We start from the raw sequence: 17,421 nt of genomic DNA, 5'->3' as shown, positions 1-17,421 counted from the left end.
TTAAGTTTTACATTTTAAAATTGTTTCATAATAACTTTATTATCAATTTCATCAAAGATATTTTTTTTAATATATACAATCAAACTATCAATTATCTATTTTTAATTCAAGGGGGTTCAATACTTGTGTTTTCTAAATCTTTCAAGGACTAATGAAGTTCTTGACAACAATTTTATGCAAACATATATTAGAGAGTAGCTAAAATCATAACTTAAAAGGATTGTCATGATAAACTGATGTTGTTATTGTTGACTTATTGTTTTATATATATTAGTTAAACATAAATATTAATTTTTTTTTTTATTTCTCTATTGTGTCTTTAATTTTTTTGTAATCAGTATTAAGTTCATCGCCATTCATTTTCAATATAAAATTCATAGCAAAGTAGTTATTAATTCATTAAAAACTCATTTCAATTTATATCCATATGTATATATAATATTACTCATACACATATTAATTCAACAAACTCTTAAATTATTATAAATCCTAATACTTTCAATAACTAATTATAAAAAAATAAAACTAAATTAAACAATGAAATAAATAAAAAAGAGGAAGAAAACTTACCTAAAGCATAAAGCATAAAAAATTATTTACTTAACTAATTAATATCTTAGGACTTGAGGATAAATTTTGTAAAAGAAAGAGAAGTAAGAATAGTAGCTTGAAATAAAAAAGAAAGGCTCTTGGTTAATTAATAGAAAATAAAAAAAAAATTAATGAAATGTGCTGAACATATATATTATATATTATATTATGTTGTGAGTTAATAATAGCTACCCTAGGTTAATTAGTAGTCAGCAAAACAAAATTTAACCATGTTAAGATATTATTAATATTTTAATATAAAAAGTATTTTGAAAAAAAAATTTAAAGGGATAATTGTATATTTTAATATAAAATATATTTAAAAAAAATTAAGGAGGTAATTGCTCTATTTTAACACCACGTGGCTCCTCGACTGATTCTAACACAAATATTTTTTTAATAAAAAAGACACCCTTCAATGACCACGCAACAAGGAAAGGAATATCCTTTTGGGCACTATTAAATATTTGATTTTAATAAGAAGATGATCAGTATGTGAAGCTTCCTTTGTCTTGAATGTGATTTTGACTTGCACACTTTAGCTCTAGGCTACACGCCAAACTAGGACTAGACTCACTCTCCCTATATCTGTAGCTGGAAGACAATGCTGAACGCATCGGGTTTGCTGATTCTAAGTAGATAACAACGATGGCGAAGAAGAGCACACCAAGTATTTCACTCTCCCACTTTTTGGGGGTTGTGGTTTTTTCTCTCTGCTTCTTCGTTCCAAAATCTGTGTTGGGTGAGAAAAAAGAGCTGCGATTTACAAAAAATGGAGAGTTCAAGATACTGCAAGTGGCAGATATGCACTTTGCGGATGGCAAGACCACGTCTTGCCTCGATGTGTTCCCCAATCAGATGCCTACTTGCTCTGACCTCAACACCTCTGCCTTTGTTGAGCGCATGATTCAAGCTGAGAAGCCTGATTTTATTGTTTTCACTGGTACCCCTTATACTCTTATTTACCCTTTCCTTTTCTAATTCCTAGTTATGTTCTTGGTTCTGATTTTTTTGTTTTTTTTTTGGTGGTCTATATATGATTGTTATTCTGAAATTTGGATATAAACAACAAAACCCAGTTGTTAATTTGTTTACCGAAGCATGTTTCCTGATTTGGTAACAGTATATATGGCTTGTAGTGGGTAAGCTCTAACAAGTATGCTCCTTCCACAATCTGAGCATTAATGGAAGTATTGTTGGCACTTTGGGAAACAGGGGATAACATTTTTGGCTTTGATGCCACGGATGCTGCAAAATCACTGAGTGCTGCCTTTCAGCCTGCAATTGCATCAAACATCCCGTGGGCTGCTATTTTGGGGAACCATGACCAAGAATCCACTTTGTCAAGGGAAGGGGTTATGAAACATATTGCTGGCCTTAAGAATACTCTCTCTCAAGTCAATCCTGCGGAGGTACACATCATTGATGGTTTTGGGAACTATAACCTGGAGATTGGCGGGGTTAAAGGTTCTCGATTTGAAAATAAATCAGCTCTTAATCTTTATTTCCTTGATAGCGGAGACTACTCCACAGTTCCGGCAATCCCTGGCTATGGTTGGATTAAACCCTCTCAGCAGCTTTGGTTCCAACGCACCTCTGCGAAGCTTCGGGTAATAACACAGCTCTTTTATGCGGTTGAAGTAATTTGTAGGTCACTGTATGATTTACTTCCATCATTTATCAGTGAAAAGAATCACTAGTTTGTCTACACAGAAGTAGAATCTACATTATGCATAGTTATAACTTCTAAAAGGTGCATTAGCTTAATTATTAGCTGTTAAATTCCCATTTTTCCCTTTCCATTCAGAGAGCATACACGAGACAGCCAGAGGCTCAGAAAGGACCTGCACCTGGGCTGGTGTACTTTCACATCCCATTGCCTGAGTTTGCAAGTTTCGATTCATCAAACTTCACAGGAGTGAGACAAGAAGGCATTAGCTCTGCTTCTGTGAACTCGGGCTTCTTCACAACCATGGTAGAAGCTGGGGATGTGAAAGCTGTTTTCACCGGACATGATCATCTCAATGACTTCTGTGGTGAGCTTACTGGTATACAACTTTGTTATGCTGGGGGTTTTGGATACCATGCCTATGGGAAGGCAGGGTGGTCAAGGAGGGCGAGGGTGGTGTTGGCATCTTTGGAAAAGACAGAGCAAGGAAGTTGGGGAGCTGTCAAGTCTATCAAAACATGGAAGCGCCTTGATGATGAACACCTTACCACTGTTGATGGTCAGGTCCTTTGGAGCAAGAGCCATGCAGGTAAGTGCTTGCTGATCAACCCTTAAGTAGTCATCTGTACATGTTTTAAACTTTACTAGGCATACAATGGATACTATCTCTTAAGGACATCCATGCGGAGCATGTCACCAAGAACTGGTAGGACCTGCAAAATTGAAGCTTTCTTCTTTGTATGTTGGCATATCGGTGCCTTGTGCTTTCTTGCATGTGTTCTGGCAAAGAATTGAAACCGTTTAAATTATTTAAGATCAATGACCTGTAGTGCTGGCTGATACTAATTTATGTTCATCTTTTTATCAAAATGTTCTTTGTTAACTTGCCATTTCCAATTGATATTAAGTTTCATATTTCTCATCCTTGAATTACTGTATTGCATGGTGTAGTTAAATGTCACTACCATGATCTTCTTGCCCATGACTTTAGACAATTTAGCATATGAAAGGCTGTGTAATTAAATATCAAGGACCATAATCTACAACCCATAAATATAGAAAATTTAGCATATGAATGGGTGCACGAAGCTCATTGAAAGTTTAGGCTGATATTACTTGTGCACATTACCCAATCCATTTCCTGTTAATAAGAAGCTTAAAATCCTGATGATTCTTCATATAAATATGATAGAGAAAATGTTCCTATTGGATAGAATGACTTATTCAATTGTCAGAATTCTCTACTAACACTATGAGTTACGACCAAATTATTTTTGTTGTCATTCTTTTGTTACAGATGTTTCGTATTTAAGCAACAATGTACATAAGACCTTGGAAATGCGTGCAGTGCTAGTCTGTTCACTTTTGCTTTATGCTGCAAAAAACCATGCTTGATTTCTCTCTGCCCCGTTCACTTGATTATGAAAAGATATATCCCAGGAACATTGTTTCCCCTGCTCTATCTCATTTCATACCAAAGTGAGGCACATGTTCTCCTTCTTACATCACTTGCCATGTGTTTCTCTGATGTCAGTAACTGTTGTTAGAGAACATTAGGAGAGAAGGTAGGAAGGGAACTCTAACTTGTATTATATTACTCTTAAATGAGAGGAAGTCCCTATGGACTTGGACTTGTATTACAATACACTCAACACATATATTTATACTAGCGTATGGATAATTCTAGATACTTAATAGGATAACAATATCATTAATACTTATATATACTCGTTGCAGAAGTAAAAAGACACTTGATGTAGACTTCAAAATTAATTCCAACACCCCCTTAATTTAAAAATCTCACAATCCTTGAAATTTAAAAATGTGTTGCCGATTCTTGCAAACCTTCTTATTCTTGTTACCATTTCCCTTGGCACACAATCATTGCCTTGTTGTAGGCTTGTATCTACTGTCTCATTATAGTTGGTTAGAAGACTACGTTGCTGCCATAATTTCCTTTTTCTTACATCTTCATCTTGAGCATCTCTTCAATCTCTTTGCTTTAGCAATTGTATTTGTCTTAACATGGCTACTCTTACTCATTTTTCTCCTCTTGTCATTATTGCCACATTTCATTAGTCAAACATCTCTCTTTCAAGATTTGGTTTTTCAAGTGACCTTTGTATTTGCCCAGCGCTTCATCAGATTGCTGCCTTCCATCACGGCTCCCTGTCCATTTTCCATCCCTTTTAGCTAGAGCTCTCTCTTCTTTTCTTCATATGGGGTCTCTCTTGTACCACCTCATCTCTTATATAAGAACCTGTCAACCGTCACCTAGACTTTCTTGGCATCTTCTGTGTTTCTCTTTATGGACTAGGATTACAATATTCTCAACACTTACATTTATACTAGTCTATGGATAATTCTAGATACTTAATGGGATAACCATATCATTAATACTTATACTTGCACCTATAAGAATTAAAAAGACACATTGGAATTAACTCGCAAATGTTTTGTTGGAGGCGATGCGTTCCTGTTTTCTGTTTCAAGTCATCCCTTGTTTGTTGACTCCTTTTCATTTCCTTTGAACAGGAGCCCGTAGAAAGAAACAGGTTGGCAGCCCTGAGTAACGAGCACATGAGATGGCTTAACACCGAGGAAGGAAGAAGCGGAAATGTTTCACATATTTGTCCTTATTCATCGATTTTGATATACGTGGCCTCGAAGTAAATGTAAACAGTGAAGGTAATTACATCAGACAATAATGGATAATCATGTTTTAGGAAGGTTCTGTAATTCTTCTAATAAAATTTCTAAAATTTTATCATAAAATATTGGGTATTTTTGTTTATTAACACTTTTTTTAGAGAAAAAAAAAAGAAGCATTAGCCAAAATCACAGTTTTAAAAAATTATTAACGAAATAGCATAGTTTGATAATGTTTTGATTGGAAAACACGAGATTTAAAGTTGGAAAACATCTGGGAGTCGAAGACATTGACCTTTTGAATTATTTCTTCTTAATTACTGATGATTTTTTTTTCTACACCGATGGATTGAAAACGAAATTGAAGGAATTGCAGTGGGGATGACCGAAACTCTGTCAAATGTCATCCTTCTCAAACATCTGGTTGAACTCAGTCATTCCTTTTTAGTGATATTCAGTCATAAATCATATAGAATGTATTAAAAATGCTGCAGAAAATATTGTGAATTCTGTGAAAATTGCTGCGGGGAAGGTGTCGTAGGACTAAAAGCCTTCGGTTGAGAAGCCACCTTAGTGAAACCTGCAACTGTATCATACAAGGGTGAAGCTCGATAATTTCCTGATGCTACAAAGAAAAATGTTACAAGGAACTGTGCTGGGATACCATCATCATCAATACTATTATTATTATTATTAATACCATTATTACTATATAATAATAATAATAATAATAATAATAATAATAGGGTAGGAGAAGAAGAATAATGATGATAATAAAAAATAATAGTAGTAATTATTATAATAATAATAGTAGTAATAGTAATAATAGAATAAGAGAAGAAGAATAATAATAACGATGATGATAAAAATATTAATAATAATAATAATAATAGTTATAATAGTGATAATAATAATTATAAAAATAATAATAATATCAATAAAATTATTGCTATTATTACTAATAAGGAGTAATAATAATAATAATAATAATAATAATAATAATAATTATTATTATTATTATATTAATTATTAATAATAGTAGTAGTAATGGTTTTGAATATAATTTTTATATTGCTATTTTTTTAAAAAAATTGTATATAATTTATTTTATTATTTAATATTTAATTTATTAAAAATTAAATCTCGTGATTTTTTAAAATTAAATGTGACAACTCTAATGAATTGACTTATATATTTAAAAAAATTAACATATAATTTTTTAAAAAATTATAATTTTTTTTATTTTTATAAAGTTATTTCAATTATATAATTTGTACAGCGTGTTTAACAAAATATTTCTTGTTAACTTAACTTTAATCAGCCTTGTTACAATCTTATCGTAACTAATTTTTTATATCATTATTTTATCCCATTTAAATGCCTGAATTTATTATTTTTTTGTTTTTAAATAATACAGCCTCGCGGTAAAACCAGGCACCGAGGCTAGTTCTATCACTAAGATTTCATTCCAAACACTAGAATTCTTTAATGAAATGAAATCAAATAAAATTTATTACTTGGAAATCAATTCAACTTCACAGCCTTTTAATCCTTTCAAACAAGAATCAGGTGGCAGCAATGTCAAGATGCAGAACAACAACCAGACAACTAAGACATTCATGTTTTGGATTCCCAAAGGAAACCCCGAAACCAAACACATTACATCACGCAAGAACCCCTCTATCAACATCTTCATCATCATCGTACCAAATGGGAAACATACTCCTGGTGGCTTATCTAACCAAGACCCTCTCCGAGTCCGGCACTCGTAGTCTGGACCCAGATTCAATACCTCTATCAGAATCTCTGGTTCTCCAAATCCTACGGAGGAACTCTCTTGACAGCTCTAAGAAAATGGAATTTTTCAAATGGTGTTCTCTCCGGCATATTTACAAACACTCGGTGAGCACATACTCTCAAATGTTTTCCACTTTGTGCCGTACTGGGTACCTTGAAGAAGTTCCTAATTTGCTAAATTCAATGAAGAATGATGGTATTGTTGTTGGGTCTGAGACTTTTAAGTTGTTGCTTGATGCATTTATTCGATCTGGGAAGTTTGACTCTGCACTTGACATTCTTGATCACATGGAGGAATTAGGATCTAACCCGAACCCCCATATGTATGATTCTATTATCGTTGCACTTGCTAAGAAAAACCAGGTGGGTTTAGCGTTGTCTATAATGTTTAAGCTTCTAGAAGCTTCTAATGGTAATGAAGAGAATGCTGTTGGTGTTTCACTTCCGGGCTCCGTTGCATGCAACGCTTTGTTGGTTGCGCTTCGAAATGGAGAAATGAAAGTAGAATTCAAAACTGTTTTTGCTAAATTGAGGGAAAAAAGGGGGTTCGAGTTGAATACATGGGGTTATAACATCTGCATTCATGCATTTGGTTGTTGGGGTGATCTGACTACTTCTTTGAGGCTTTTTAAAGAGATGAAGGAAAAGAGTTTGGCTTCTGGGTCATTGGATCCTGATTTGTGCACCTATAATAGCCTGATTCATGTTCTATGCTTGGCTGGGAAGGTGAAGGACGCGGTGATTGTGTATGAGGAATTAAAGGTGTCTGGTCATGAGCCTGATGCCTTTACTTATCGAATACTTATACAAGGGTGCTGTAAATCTTATCAAATGGAAGATGCAACAAAGATTTTTAGTGAAATGCAGTACAATGGGTTCCTTCCAGATACCGTAGTGTACAATTCTCTTTTAGATGGGATGTTCAAGGCAAGGAAAGTTATGGAAGCATGCCAGTTGTTCGAGAAGATGGTTCAGGATGGAGTAAGGGCCTCATGTTGGACGTACAATATTCTGATTGATGGGTTGTGCAAGAATGGCAGGGCTGAAGCTGGTTACAATTTATTTTGTGGTTTGAAGAAGAAGGGTCACTTTGTGGATGCTGTTACCTACAGCACTGTTGTGCTGCTACTTTGTAGGAAAGGTCATCTTGAGGAAGCACTGCACTTAGTGGAAGAAATGGAGGAAAGAGGGTTTGTTGTTGACCTAATTACTATAACATCGCTCTTGATTGCATTTCATAAACAAGGTAGGTGGGATTGCACAGAAAGGTTGATGAAGCACATAAGGGATGTTAATCTATTACCAAATGTTCTCAAATGGAGGGCAGATATGGATGCTTCATTGAAAAATCCTCCAAGAAGTAGAGAGGATTATACTCCCATGTTTCCATCTACTGGTGGCCTCCAGGAAATTATGAGTTCAATAAGTTCCCCTAAGTCAAGGTCAGATGATGGTGTGACTGAGGATGAGAAGAGTTCGTCTGCTGACACTGATCAGTGGTCATCATCTCCGTACATGGATCATTTGGCCAATCAAGCAAAATCCACTGACCTTTCTTCTCAGCTATTTTCGCTGTCTAGGGGCCAGAGAGTTCAAGCTAAAGGGGCAGGCTCTTTTGATATTGATATGGTGAATACGTTCTTGTCTATATTTTTGGCCAAGGGAAAGCTGAGCTTAGCCTGCAAATTGTTTGAGATATTCACTGATATGGGCGTGGACCCTGTGAGTTACACTTACAATTCTATCATGAGTTCTTTTGTGAAGAGGGGTTATTTCAATAGGGCATGGGATGTTTTTAATGAAATGGGTGAAAAGGTTTGCCCACCAGACATCGCAACATACAATTTGGTGATTCAAGGGTTGGGGAAAATGGGGAGAGCAGATCTAGCCAGCTCCGTTCTAGATAAGCTAATGAAGCAAGGTGGTTACCTTGACATTGTTATGTATAACACCCTGATTGATGCACTGGGAAAGGCTGGTAGGATTGATGAAGCTAACAATCTTTTTGAACAGATGAAGACTAGTGGATTAAATCCTGATGTGGTCACTTATAATATTATGATTGAAGTTCATAGCAAGACAGGTCGGTTGAAAGACGCATATAAATTCTTAAAAATGATGTTGGACGCAGGCTGCTTGCCAAACCATATCACAGACACGACTTTGGACTTTCTAGCAAAAGAGATTGAAAAACTAAGGTACCAAAAGGCATCAATTATGCGCCAAAAAGATGATTCTCCTTGAAACAATTTTTTCCTCACGAGAATGGTTCAAGGATCATAAGAATTAGTTGTGCCAGCAAGTGAATAATTCTCTCAAGAACTCCTTCCAGATAATCTTGAAGCGAGCATTTGTACCATACCTGGGTTGGATCAGGCTCCATGTAGAGCCATAAACTAGTTGTTCAAGTCAATGTCTCGCCACTCTGTTGCTGTTATTGACCAGCAGAATGCAGAATGGAACAGACTGGAACGCCAGATTGGAATTAATAGCCAACTGTACAATGAAAATCGCACTGACAAATCTTCCAGTTAAGCATGTAATGCACTGAACAAATCGCTCTACAATGCTGATGAGACAGAGGTACTTAAAAATGTTTAGTTGGGTCTTGGCTTCTGGTTTTCATTGCCTCTTGTTTCTCGGTTACTTTAGTGACTTGATCTCTTATTTTGTGCCAACATCCAGAGAGACTGCCCACCATGCACGGTAGCAGGATCCAAGTAGCAATAAAACGCCAATACCAGACACCTACACATATGGAAAATTGACCAATCCTTCAAGAGATTTACTAGATAAGAGTACTACTCGCGATTATCTGTTGAGTTAGCCTTAATAGATCGGAGATCTCTGGAACTTATTGCTCTCTACTCTTCTTTCAGTGGTCTCTGCATAACGTACTAGAAAAAATCATCAGGAAGAGGCCAATATGAAGCATGGACCGGCAGCATACATCCTAAATCTCCGACTCTGAATGGTGAAGCCAGTAGGTAATGTATTGGATCGTAATGATCTTGATTTGTCCCTTTAATGTCCTGTGCACCAGAAGGCAATATGTTTCTCTGTAATTAACTGTCGCTGATCCTTATTGTCGTTTTGTTTGGGATCAAAATAACAGAGCTGACATTTTTGCGTGCTTCCTTTGGTAGATATGAGTTTACTATTGTTTACGCTGGAGAGTGGAAGAATTGAGAGTTTTTTGAATTGCCCCCTCAAATCACAATTGATAAGACCAATGTGACGGTAACATCAGATTGATATTCTTCTTGCAAGTGCGGTGTTACTATAATCGACAATGTCCTTTGGGTGGCATGGAAAACTTGCTGGTGAATTATTGATGATGATTTATTAGAGGTGTCTATGAAATATGCTTTGCTTATCATCCTTTCAGAAGTGGATTTGAAGACTGTTCACACCATGAAAGCATTGGTACTGTTGCAAGATCATCCTTTTGGGATGTTGGGTGGCTATTGGGAAACTTGACTGACTGCTTGGGCGTGCTTTGGAGCATGGTTATGGACCTGGGTTAATCTAGGATCTAAGTTTCTTGAACTCTTGGTCGGTTTCAAATCATAAAAACTTAATAATATAATTGCCCCGGTCAAACTTAAACAACCCCCCGAATTAATTTAAAACCCTAGTGACCCAACATAATTTGAGTGAAATCTAATTTTATATATATATATTTTTAATAAACCCTAAAAATAAAAAAGTAATTTATAAATTCATAGCCTCACATTTTTTTTATAGCATACATACACTACATTGTTTTCTTATTTTTTTAATGTGAAATTATTTTCTAACTTTTTGATATTGAATAATTATATTACATTTTATGTTTTACATTTTTTGAGATCTTAGTCCACATAAATTGTCTATTAACTTTACAATATAAAATAACTATACCCTGTATGCACATGGAATTGTTTCTTAACTTTCCATGTGAGATAGTTATATATAACCTACATTCACATGAATTATTTAATTTTTTAATATGAGATAACTATATCATATTTCATGCCTTATATTTTTTTTTATAGCTGAAATCCACATAAATTGTCTTAACTTTTTGATGTGAAATAATTATATTACATTTCATGTCTCATATTTTTTATAGTCTATATTCACATATATTATTTCAAAACTTTTTTTTTATGAAATATTAAAACCTTAAATATAATTTTTATTTTATTTTTTCAAGTTATCTTAAATCAACCAGGACTTTGCCACTTAGCCGCCAAGTTTAATAACTGATTTGGGGAAGCAATTATCAATTGCGCTAACTTATAAATTTTAGTGTAGTGGTTTTTGTGTCTGATTACATAATTAAACGGAACATCTTCTTGCACCCTGATGTTTGTTTGATAAAAACTAGGATATCCTTGTCTAGTACGTGCGTGTAACTGGCAATGCTTGGCCTGGTTCTATTGTCGTTTATTCTGAAGCACTTCTTAGAGGCCAACTATTTTTTGAATATACCTGCTCCGAAATAATTGCAATGGAAAGAAGAGAAAATGGTGTGGAAAACTAAAAAACGAGGCACACAATAAAAAATGGGGCTGTGCAAAAATCCGTGAGTTTAAGATTTATAGTGAAGCTACTTCATATAGAAAGTTTGCTCTTCAAATTTTCTGGTCCTTTTCAATGCATGAAACAGTGAATGCAGAGACCATCAAGATGTAGCCCCCTTTAATACCGTGAGAATGATCAATGATTTTTTTTATTTAAAAAAAAAAAACACCATAAACTAGGAGTAGTATTTGGAATTGGAGCAGCTAGCAATTTTTATTGTAAGTCGATCTTTCTATACAAAAAGAGAGCTAGCATGATAGTCGATAAATCAGATAAAAATAAATTTGAAATGAAGGTGGGCACATTACACAAATTTCTGAAAACACCTTTGAAGAAATTCTGATGCATCAAAGACAATTCTAGACTATCCTTTTCCATATAAAATGTGGAGAGAGTGGTGCCATCCCTCCCCCACTGAAATACCTCCGCAAGGACCTTACATGTTTCTATATGAGCCTAATTTTCGATATTCGTGTACATACCAACTGAACTCTAAATGATATTGTTCCTTGTAAAGATCAACAAGCACAGCAAATAAAATAGGTTCTTACATACTAACAGGAAGGATTCTTACATACTAACAGAAGGTAACCTCCCTGGAAAGAACAAAAGAGAATATCCAAAACGTAAATTACAATGAAACTTATGTTCCTCGAATACGATGCCCATATGCACCAAGATGATCAAGTCACGTAGAACCATAGAAATAATATCAGTAAAAAAGAATAAAACAATTATGATATTAACTCAAATGAATATTTTTACACGCACACAAAATCTCGCACAAACCCTAATCATCTCAGCCCCAGCACAACAGCACAAATAATATATACAGGGTGAATAATCATAGAATCAAAGTCAAATTGTAAATCTGTCAGATTAAAAAAACCCGAACAAGAGAGAAAACCCAAGCAAGATAAGCCAGACAATATGAATCAAAAGAAGTGCCTGACCAGGAAGAGAAGAGCTCCCTCCACTCCCAACCTCACAAGCCCCTAATTTATCAACACGAGTGCCACTGCACAAAGCGTCAGCGCACCCACACCAATAAGTAACGCCATCGACGCCACACACGGGATCCGCACGGAAACAATTGACCGGACATGAAGCGGGTGCTTTTAATCCTGCGCATACATCACCCTTACCATCCTCTCTTGTGACTTCTTGAATCAATATTCCAGCGCCAGTTTCCGATAGCGCGATCGGGAAGCAGAGACTACTCAATAAGAAAATTGTGATGCATGTGAAAATTGCTGAGAGTTTCGACATGGATTAATTTTTTGTTTAGGTTTTAGGATCGGTAGATCTAACCTAACTCTAAAAATTGGGAAAATATTGAGACGGGGCGAGGGGAAAACGGTTCTTGTTTTCGATTCGATTGGTGAAACAGCAGAAGGCCGAAGCAACGGGAGAGAGAAAAAAAGCAAGCGTAGTGGGTAAATTGTATTGAAGCTCAGGCCCATCTTACTCCGATTCTTGGGCCTCAGAGGATCCAGGTTGAATGTACTTAAGGTCTAGTCTTATTCACATTTATTAATATTTGCCTCCAAATCTTTACATGTACGAAAACAATTACAGAGGTTAAGGTGGCTGGATGGTGTTCAGAAATATCCTAAAATCGTATGAAAATGTGTTTATAGTTTTTTTTTTTAAATATTTTTTATTTAAAAACATATTTAAATAATATATTTTCATTTTAAAAAAAATTATTTTTAAAATCAGCATATTAAAATAATTTAAAAACAAAAAAAATTTAATTTTTAGTGTAAAAAAAAATTTGAATTTTTTGAAAACATGGGGTTGAATTGTGTTTCCAAACGATTTTTAAACTTGTACACGCTTCACTGGAATAATAACTTTTTTATGTAAAAAAAAATTATAGTTAAAAAAAAAAATTGTTAGTCTAAACTTGTAGAATGATCCGTGCTTATTTTTATCACTAATGATAATAATTTGTTGGTCCATCCATTAATACAAAAATAATTGATAGAATTACCCAACAGTTTTGATAAATAAAGTGTTTACACCCAAATATATATATATATATATGTTGTGAGTGTGTATCAATTTTCTAGTTATGGACTACAAGGAAGATGGGGGATGATGGGGCAGACATTAATATTTTATGGACTCCCCTTTCTTGACAACATCCACTCCATTACAGAAAGCGTGGGACACCATCAGTCCCCCAAACAGGGCTACGAATGATATACTTGTGTTCTTGTATTCATGATTTTTTTAAAAGTATTTTTTATTTAAAAATATATTAAAATAATATTTTTTTATTTTAAAAATATTATTTTTTATATAAGTATATTAAAATAATTTAAAAAAATAAAAAAATATTAATTTAAAACAAAGAAAACATAAAAAAATTTAAATTTTTTAAAATATTTTTAAAATACAAAAACAAACAGGTTTGAGATTAGGACATTTATCTCATTCGAGCCTACCATAACCTTGAGACTGAACCATTGACAAGCAAAGATCGGAAAAAAAGACGAGCAAACATAAGGATTCAACTATCATAGAGGTGGCCATTAGGATGATATGTAAAGAAGGATATTCCAAGCAAAAGATTTTGTTAAGCTCAAGCTAAAGAGAGAAGAAGTACTGGAAGTGGGGTGTTGGATGACAGGATGGATTAATGCTTATATAGGCTAAGCGATGCCATGAAAAAAGATGGAGTATATAGCTACTCGCAGTAGTGTGACCCACATTTTTAAGAGTATTTGAAAGATGATTATAGTTGTTTTTTTAAAGTGTGTTTTTATTTTTAAAAATATATTAAAATATTTTTTTATTTTTTAAAAATTATATTTGATATTAGTGCATTAAAATAATTTGAAAAATATCAAAAAAATATTAATTTAAAATAAAAAAAAAATAAAAAAATTTAGATAATTAAAAGCACTTTTGAAACATAAAACAAATAGAAGTTTTTTTGGCTAAATCATCTTCAACAAGACAGTTGTCGTGTATTGTAACTATTATAATAAAGATCAAAACTCTTTTTAGGTTAATGTTGGAAAATTTGTTTAATACATGGTTAGTGTGAATATTTGAGGTGAAATTAAAAGTGAGATTTATTTATTTTTTTAGATTAAAATCTTGTTATAATTTAATTTTTAATATAAGTTCTTTAACATAAAATGTTAACATGATATAAATAAATTATAGATAAATAAGAAATTGATCTTAAATAACTCTTTGTTGATATTTTTTAGTGAACACTCTAAAAAACTTTATTCCACATAAGAAAAAAAAAACAAATTTTTTTGGGTGTTGTCTAAATTCAAAGAATATATACCTAAGCTTTTAAAGAGAAAATGTCTCATAATTGTTTTGTCTATTTTTTAAATTCAAAAGACATCTATATCAGTTTGTTAGTTAAAATCATCTATATAAGAAGGTAAAGAAGAGTGTTTTGGGTTTATAGAATTTTTGACACTCTTCTTCATCTAAATTTCTAGTTAGCTCCTCCATTTCTCTGGTTCCTATTTTGCTCTTTGTTTACCTTCTAAGAGTATTAGAATAGTTAAATAGTTTCTTTTTGACAGTCTATGTAAAAGGGTTCCTAAGTTTATTTTCTTGGTTCATTCAATTTTATTTAGGAGTTCATCTAAATATAAATAAAAAAAAATTTATTGGAATTTTGAAAAAATTTATTGATTTTAATTCTTTTGCATTAAGTGAGGATTAATTATAAAGTCTTAAAAACACATAATTGATCATTGACAACAATAATAAATTTCAGATCAGTCTACATACTAAATTTATCAATAAATAAGTATTTTTTATTGGTTTTGTTTTAAATGTATTTTCAAAATATATGTTTTAGGATACATGATAGAAGATAGTTCCAATCTTTTATGCATGATTTAAATTTTGTGTAGTATGTATAGTAGTATTTTTTCATCATGATTGCAAGTTTACCATATTCTTACATGTTATAAACTAAACAAATATATATTTTTAATTGTTTTGTGAATTTTGAACAATAGTTGGAGAGCGTTACTGCATTGAATCACTGATCGTTGCTTGAATCATATAAAACACAGCTCTTTAATTTTTGTGTAAAAACTTTTCTGCGTTTCATCTTTACACGACAGAGTTGCATGAATCATCACTGAGGTGGCATCTCAAAGGCATTATAATCTTTTGATACCTTTTCAATTCCAACACCATTCCTACCATCGCCGCCTGCATCATTCGCAATACACTCCAGGGAAGCTTTTGACATGCTCCTAATTATTCCAGACTGGAAATGGTAAAAAGAGACTGAATATATACTACTGTGGTTCAACTAGATGTTTGGGTAGGGTGACAGAATCTCCGTTATGATCTCCATTACCAAGCCCTCAATGATGCTTTTCGTTTTGAATCATAAACGCAGAAAGATGCCCCACATCAGAACTAAGAAACAATCCAAAAACTCCATGAGTCTGGGATCGATCGATACAGTACTGCAGATTCTAATTGTTTTTGTCGTGCTGCAGCATAATATATCCAGTTTTTAAGATCCAATTGTAATTAAGATGCTCGTTGCATTTCAACGAAGTTCATTACAGGATTCAAGGATGTAGTTGCGGTGTAATTATCAAACGTCGTATACTTAGATATTAACTAAAGATACAACCTGTTACATATCACAATAAGGCAGACGCTATTGCACTCAACATTATCACATTGCACCAGATACAGCTTGTCGATCGGATATTCTAGCAAGTAATCATATTTAATATTATCCATTATTGTTTGTTGGGATTGCCTTCACTGTTAATTCATTGCTAAGGGAGAAGATCCGTAGGATATGATCCTGGGTGGATGAATGACAGATATGGAGATATTGGATGGAGAATAATTAGAGGAAGAAAAAAAGCAGGAAGCACATAGCTACGTACGTGGTGAAGTGGAATGCACACTGCACAGTCAACGAAGCCTCGCTAATATATATATATATATATATATATATATATATATATATATTATATATATATATATAGTGGCTGCTTTTCTGATATATGTTGATGGTGTAGATTCATCAAGCAGCAAGGTGGTAGCTATTGTGGAGTGGCCCACTCCTAAGAATATTTATAATGTGAGGGGTTTTCATGACTTGACCTCCTTTTCTAGGTGATTTCAATCGCCATCTCAACTTTTTTTATCGCATACATACATCACCGAGTGCTTCAAAAAGGAAAAACTTTCTGGTGGATAGAGAAAGTTGCAGTCAGTTTCAGCCGGCGAGGTAGAAGATGATGGAAGCTCTTAATCCTTGCCTCTCTTGATCTTGATAAATTATTCGAGGTTAATTGTGATGCCTAGGGTACGGGATTGAAGGTGTCCGCAGCCAAAAGAAATTACTGTCTTGATCAGCTTGATGTCATTGTTTAGCAGTTAATTAAAGCATTAAAATCATTATTAATTTGGTATACAAGGAGTTCATTATCGTTACTAATCATGATGTCTTGAAGAACATCAATGATTAATAGAAGTTAAGTTGCCGAAATCTGACAATTAATGCCCAGCAACGTGACTCTTTTACCACCATGCACGCCAAGGTTATGGAGTTTGACGATACAAATTTATTAGAAGATATACCCAGCAGGAGACCCTTTATTAATTTGAGCAAATTTATTATAAGGTGACTGCTAGTGGTGAGCCAAGTGACTGTTATTTTTAATAGTTAATTTATTGTTTCATGGATTGTAGTATATATATTATGTATAATTTGGAGATGAGAAAGTGGGCTTGTTGGGTCAAAGAGGTTTCTAAGGGATGAACCATTATTTCTTTGCTACAACGTGTGGAATTTTCATTGTATAATGTACAATTATTACTGTGTAAAATTTTGTTTCTTTTCAATTTGGTCCTCAAAGTTTTCTTTTGAGTGATCAAGACCTATTTAAGGAAGAATTAATTTCAAATTCTTATGAAAGGGTGGGATTGGAAGAGCGGGTTTAAAATGAAAAATACAGCAAATATAGGTGGCATACTATAAGTTTTGAAAACATTCACTTTGGTCCTCCAACTTAAACAATCACTCAAATTATACAATTCTGGTTCCTCAAAATTGTTCCAATTTAATTTTGGAATAGAGGTTTATTTTTGTTATTTTTTTTATCCATGGTTGAGAGATAAGA

The 17,421-nt window shown here is 33.6% G+C and overlaps 3 protein-coding genes across 5 annotated transcripts; 2 read left to right on the top strand and 1 right to left on the bottom strand.

The window, feature by feature from the left end:
• The first annotated feature begins 1,093 nt into the window (after nucleotides 1-1,093).
• LOC118044448 (probable inactive purple acid phosphatase 29) lies at nucleotides 1,094-5,056 on the top strand. Of its 2 annotated transcripts, XR_012169025.1 has the most exons (5): nucleotides 1,094-1,534; nucleotides 1,807-2,201; nucleotides 2,399-2,849; nucleotides 3,558-3,739; nucleotides 4,796-5,056. XR_012169025.1 is itself a non-coding variant. In XM_035052725.2 (4 exons), exons 1-4 carry the CDS (start codon nucleotides 1,240-1,242, stop codon nucleotides 4,831-4,833), a joined length of 1,179 nt encoding a protein of 392 aa, XP_034908616.1. In that variant the 5' UTR covers nucleotides 1,098-1,239; the 3' UTR covers nucleotides 4,834-5,056. The 2 variants fall into 2 exon arrangements, 1 of the variants encoding a protein (XP_034908616.1); XM_035052725.2 differs by lacking the exon at nucleotides 3,558-3,739 and having other exon boundaries at nucleotides 1,098-1,534.
• A 1,282-nt stretch (nucleotides 5,057-6,338) lies between these two features.
• LOC118044447 (pentatricopeptide repeat-containing protein At4g01570) lies at nucleotides 6,339-10,446 on the top strand. 2 transcript variants are annotated; one of them, XM_035052721.2, is made up of 4 exons: nucleotides 6,339-9,289; nucleotides 9,392-9,504; nucleotides 9,586-9,693; nucleotides 9,853-10,446. In XM_035052721.2, the coding sequence occupies exon 1, from the start codon at nucleotides 6,488-6,490 to the stop codon at nucleotides 8,948-8,950; it is 2,463 nt and encodes an 820-aa protein (XP_034908612.1). In that variant the 5' UTR covers nucleotides 6,339-6,487; the 3' UTR covers nucleotides 8,951-9,289; nucleotides 9,392-9,504; nucleotides 9,586-9,693; nucleotides 9,853-10,446. The 2 variants fall into 2 exon arrangements, with proteins under 2 accessions (XP_034908612.1, XP_034908611.1); XM_035052720.2 differs by having other exon boundaries at nucleotides 9,586-10,446.
• Nucleotides 10,447-11,987: 1,541 nt separating this feature from the next.
• LOC118044436 (uncharacterized) lies at nucleotides 11,988-12,670 on the bottom strand. Its single transcript, XM_035052703.2, has one exon. The coding sequence runs from the start codon at nucleotides 12,542-12,544 to the stop codon at nucleotides 12,155-12,157; it is 390 nt and encodes a 129-aa protein (XP_034908594.1). The 5' UTR covers nucleotides 12,545-12,670; the 3' UTR covers nucleotides 11,988-12,154.
• Between the last annotated feature and the right edge of the window lie 4,751 nt (nucleotides 12,671-17,421).

Source organism: Populus alba, chromosome 2, assembly GCF_005239225.2.
Source record: "Populus alba chromosome 2, ASM523922v2, whole genome shotgun sequence".
In the NCBI taxonomy this organism is placed as follows: Eukaryota; Viridiplantae; Streptophyta; class Magnoliopsida; order Malpighiales; family Salicaceae; genus Populus; species Populus alba.
This window is presented reverse-complemented; position numbering and strand designations above follow the sequence as displayed.

Bases quoted from the DNA above. Each gene is read 5' to 3' on its own strand.
- LOC118044436 (XM_035052703.2), bottom strand. From the start codon at position 12,544: ATGTCGAAACTCTCAGCAATTTTCACATGCATCACAATTTTCTTATTG.
- LOC118044448 (XM_035052725.2), top strand. From the start codon at position 1,240: ATGGCGAAGAAGAGCACACCAAGTATTTCACTCTCCCACTTTTTGGGG. The intron at 1,535-1,806 runs GTACCCCTTATA...TTTGGGAAACAG, and splicing joins TGATTTTATTGTTTTCACTG to GGGATAACATTTTTGGCTTT. The intron at 2,202-2,398 runs GTAATAACACAG...CTTTCCATTCAG, and splicing joins GCACCTCTGCGAAGCTTCGG to AGAGCATACACGAGACAGCC.
- LOC118044447 (XM_035052721.2), top strand. From the start codon at position 6,488: ATGTCAAGATGCAGAACAACAACCAGACAACTAAGACATTCATGTTTT.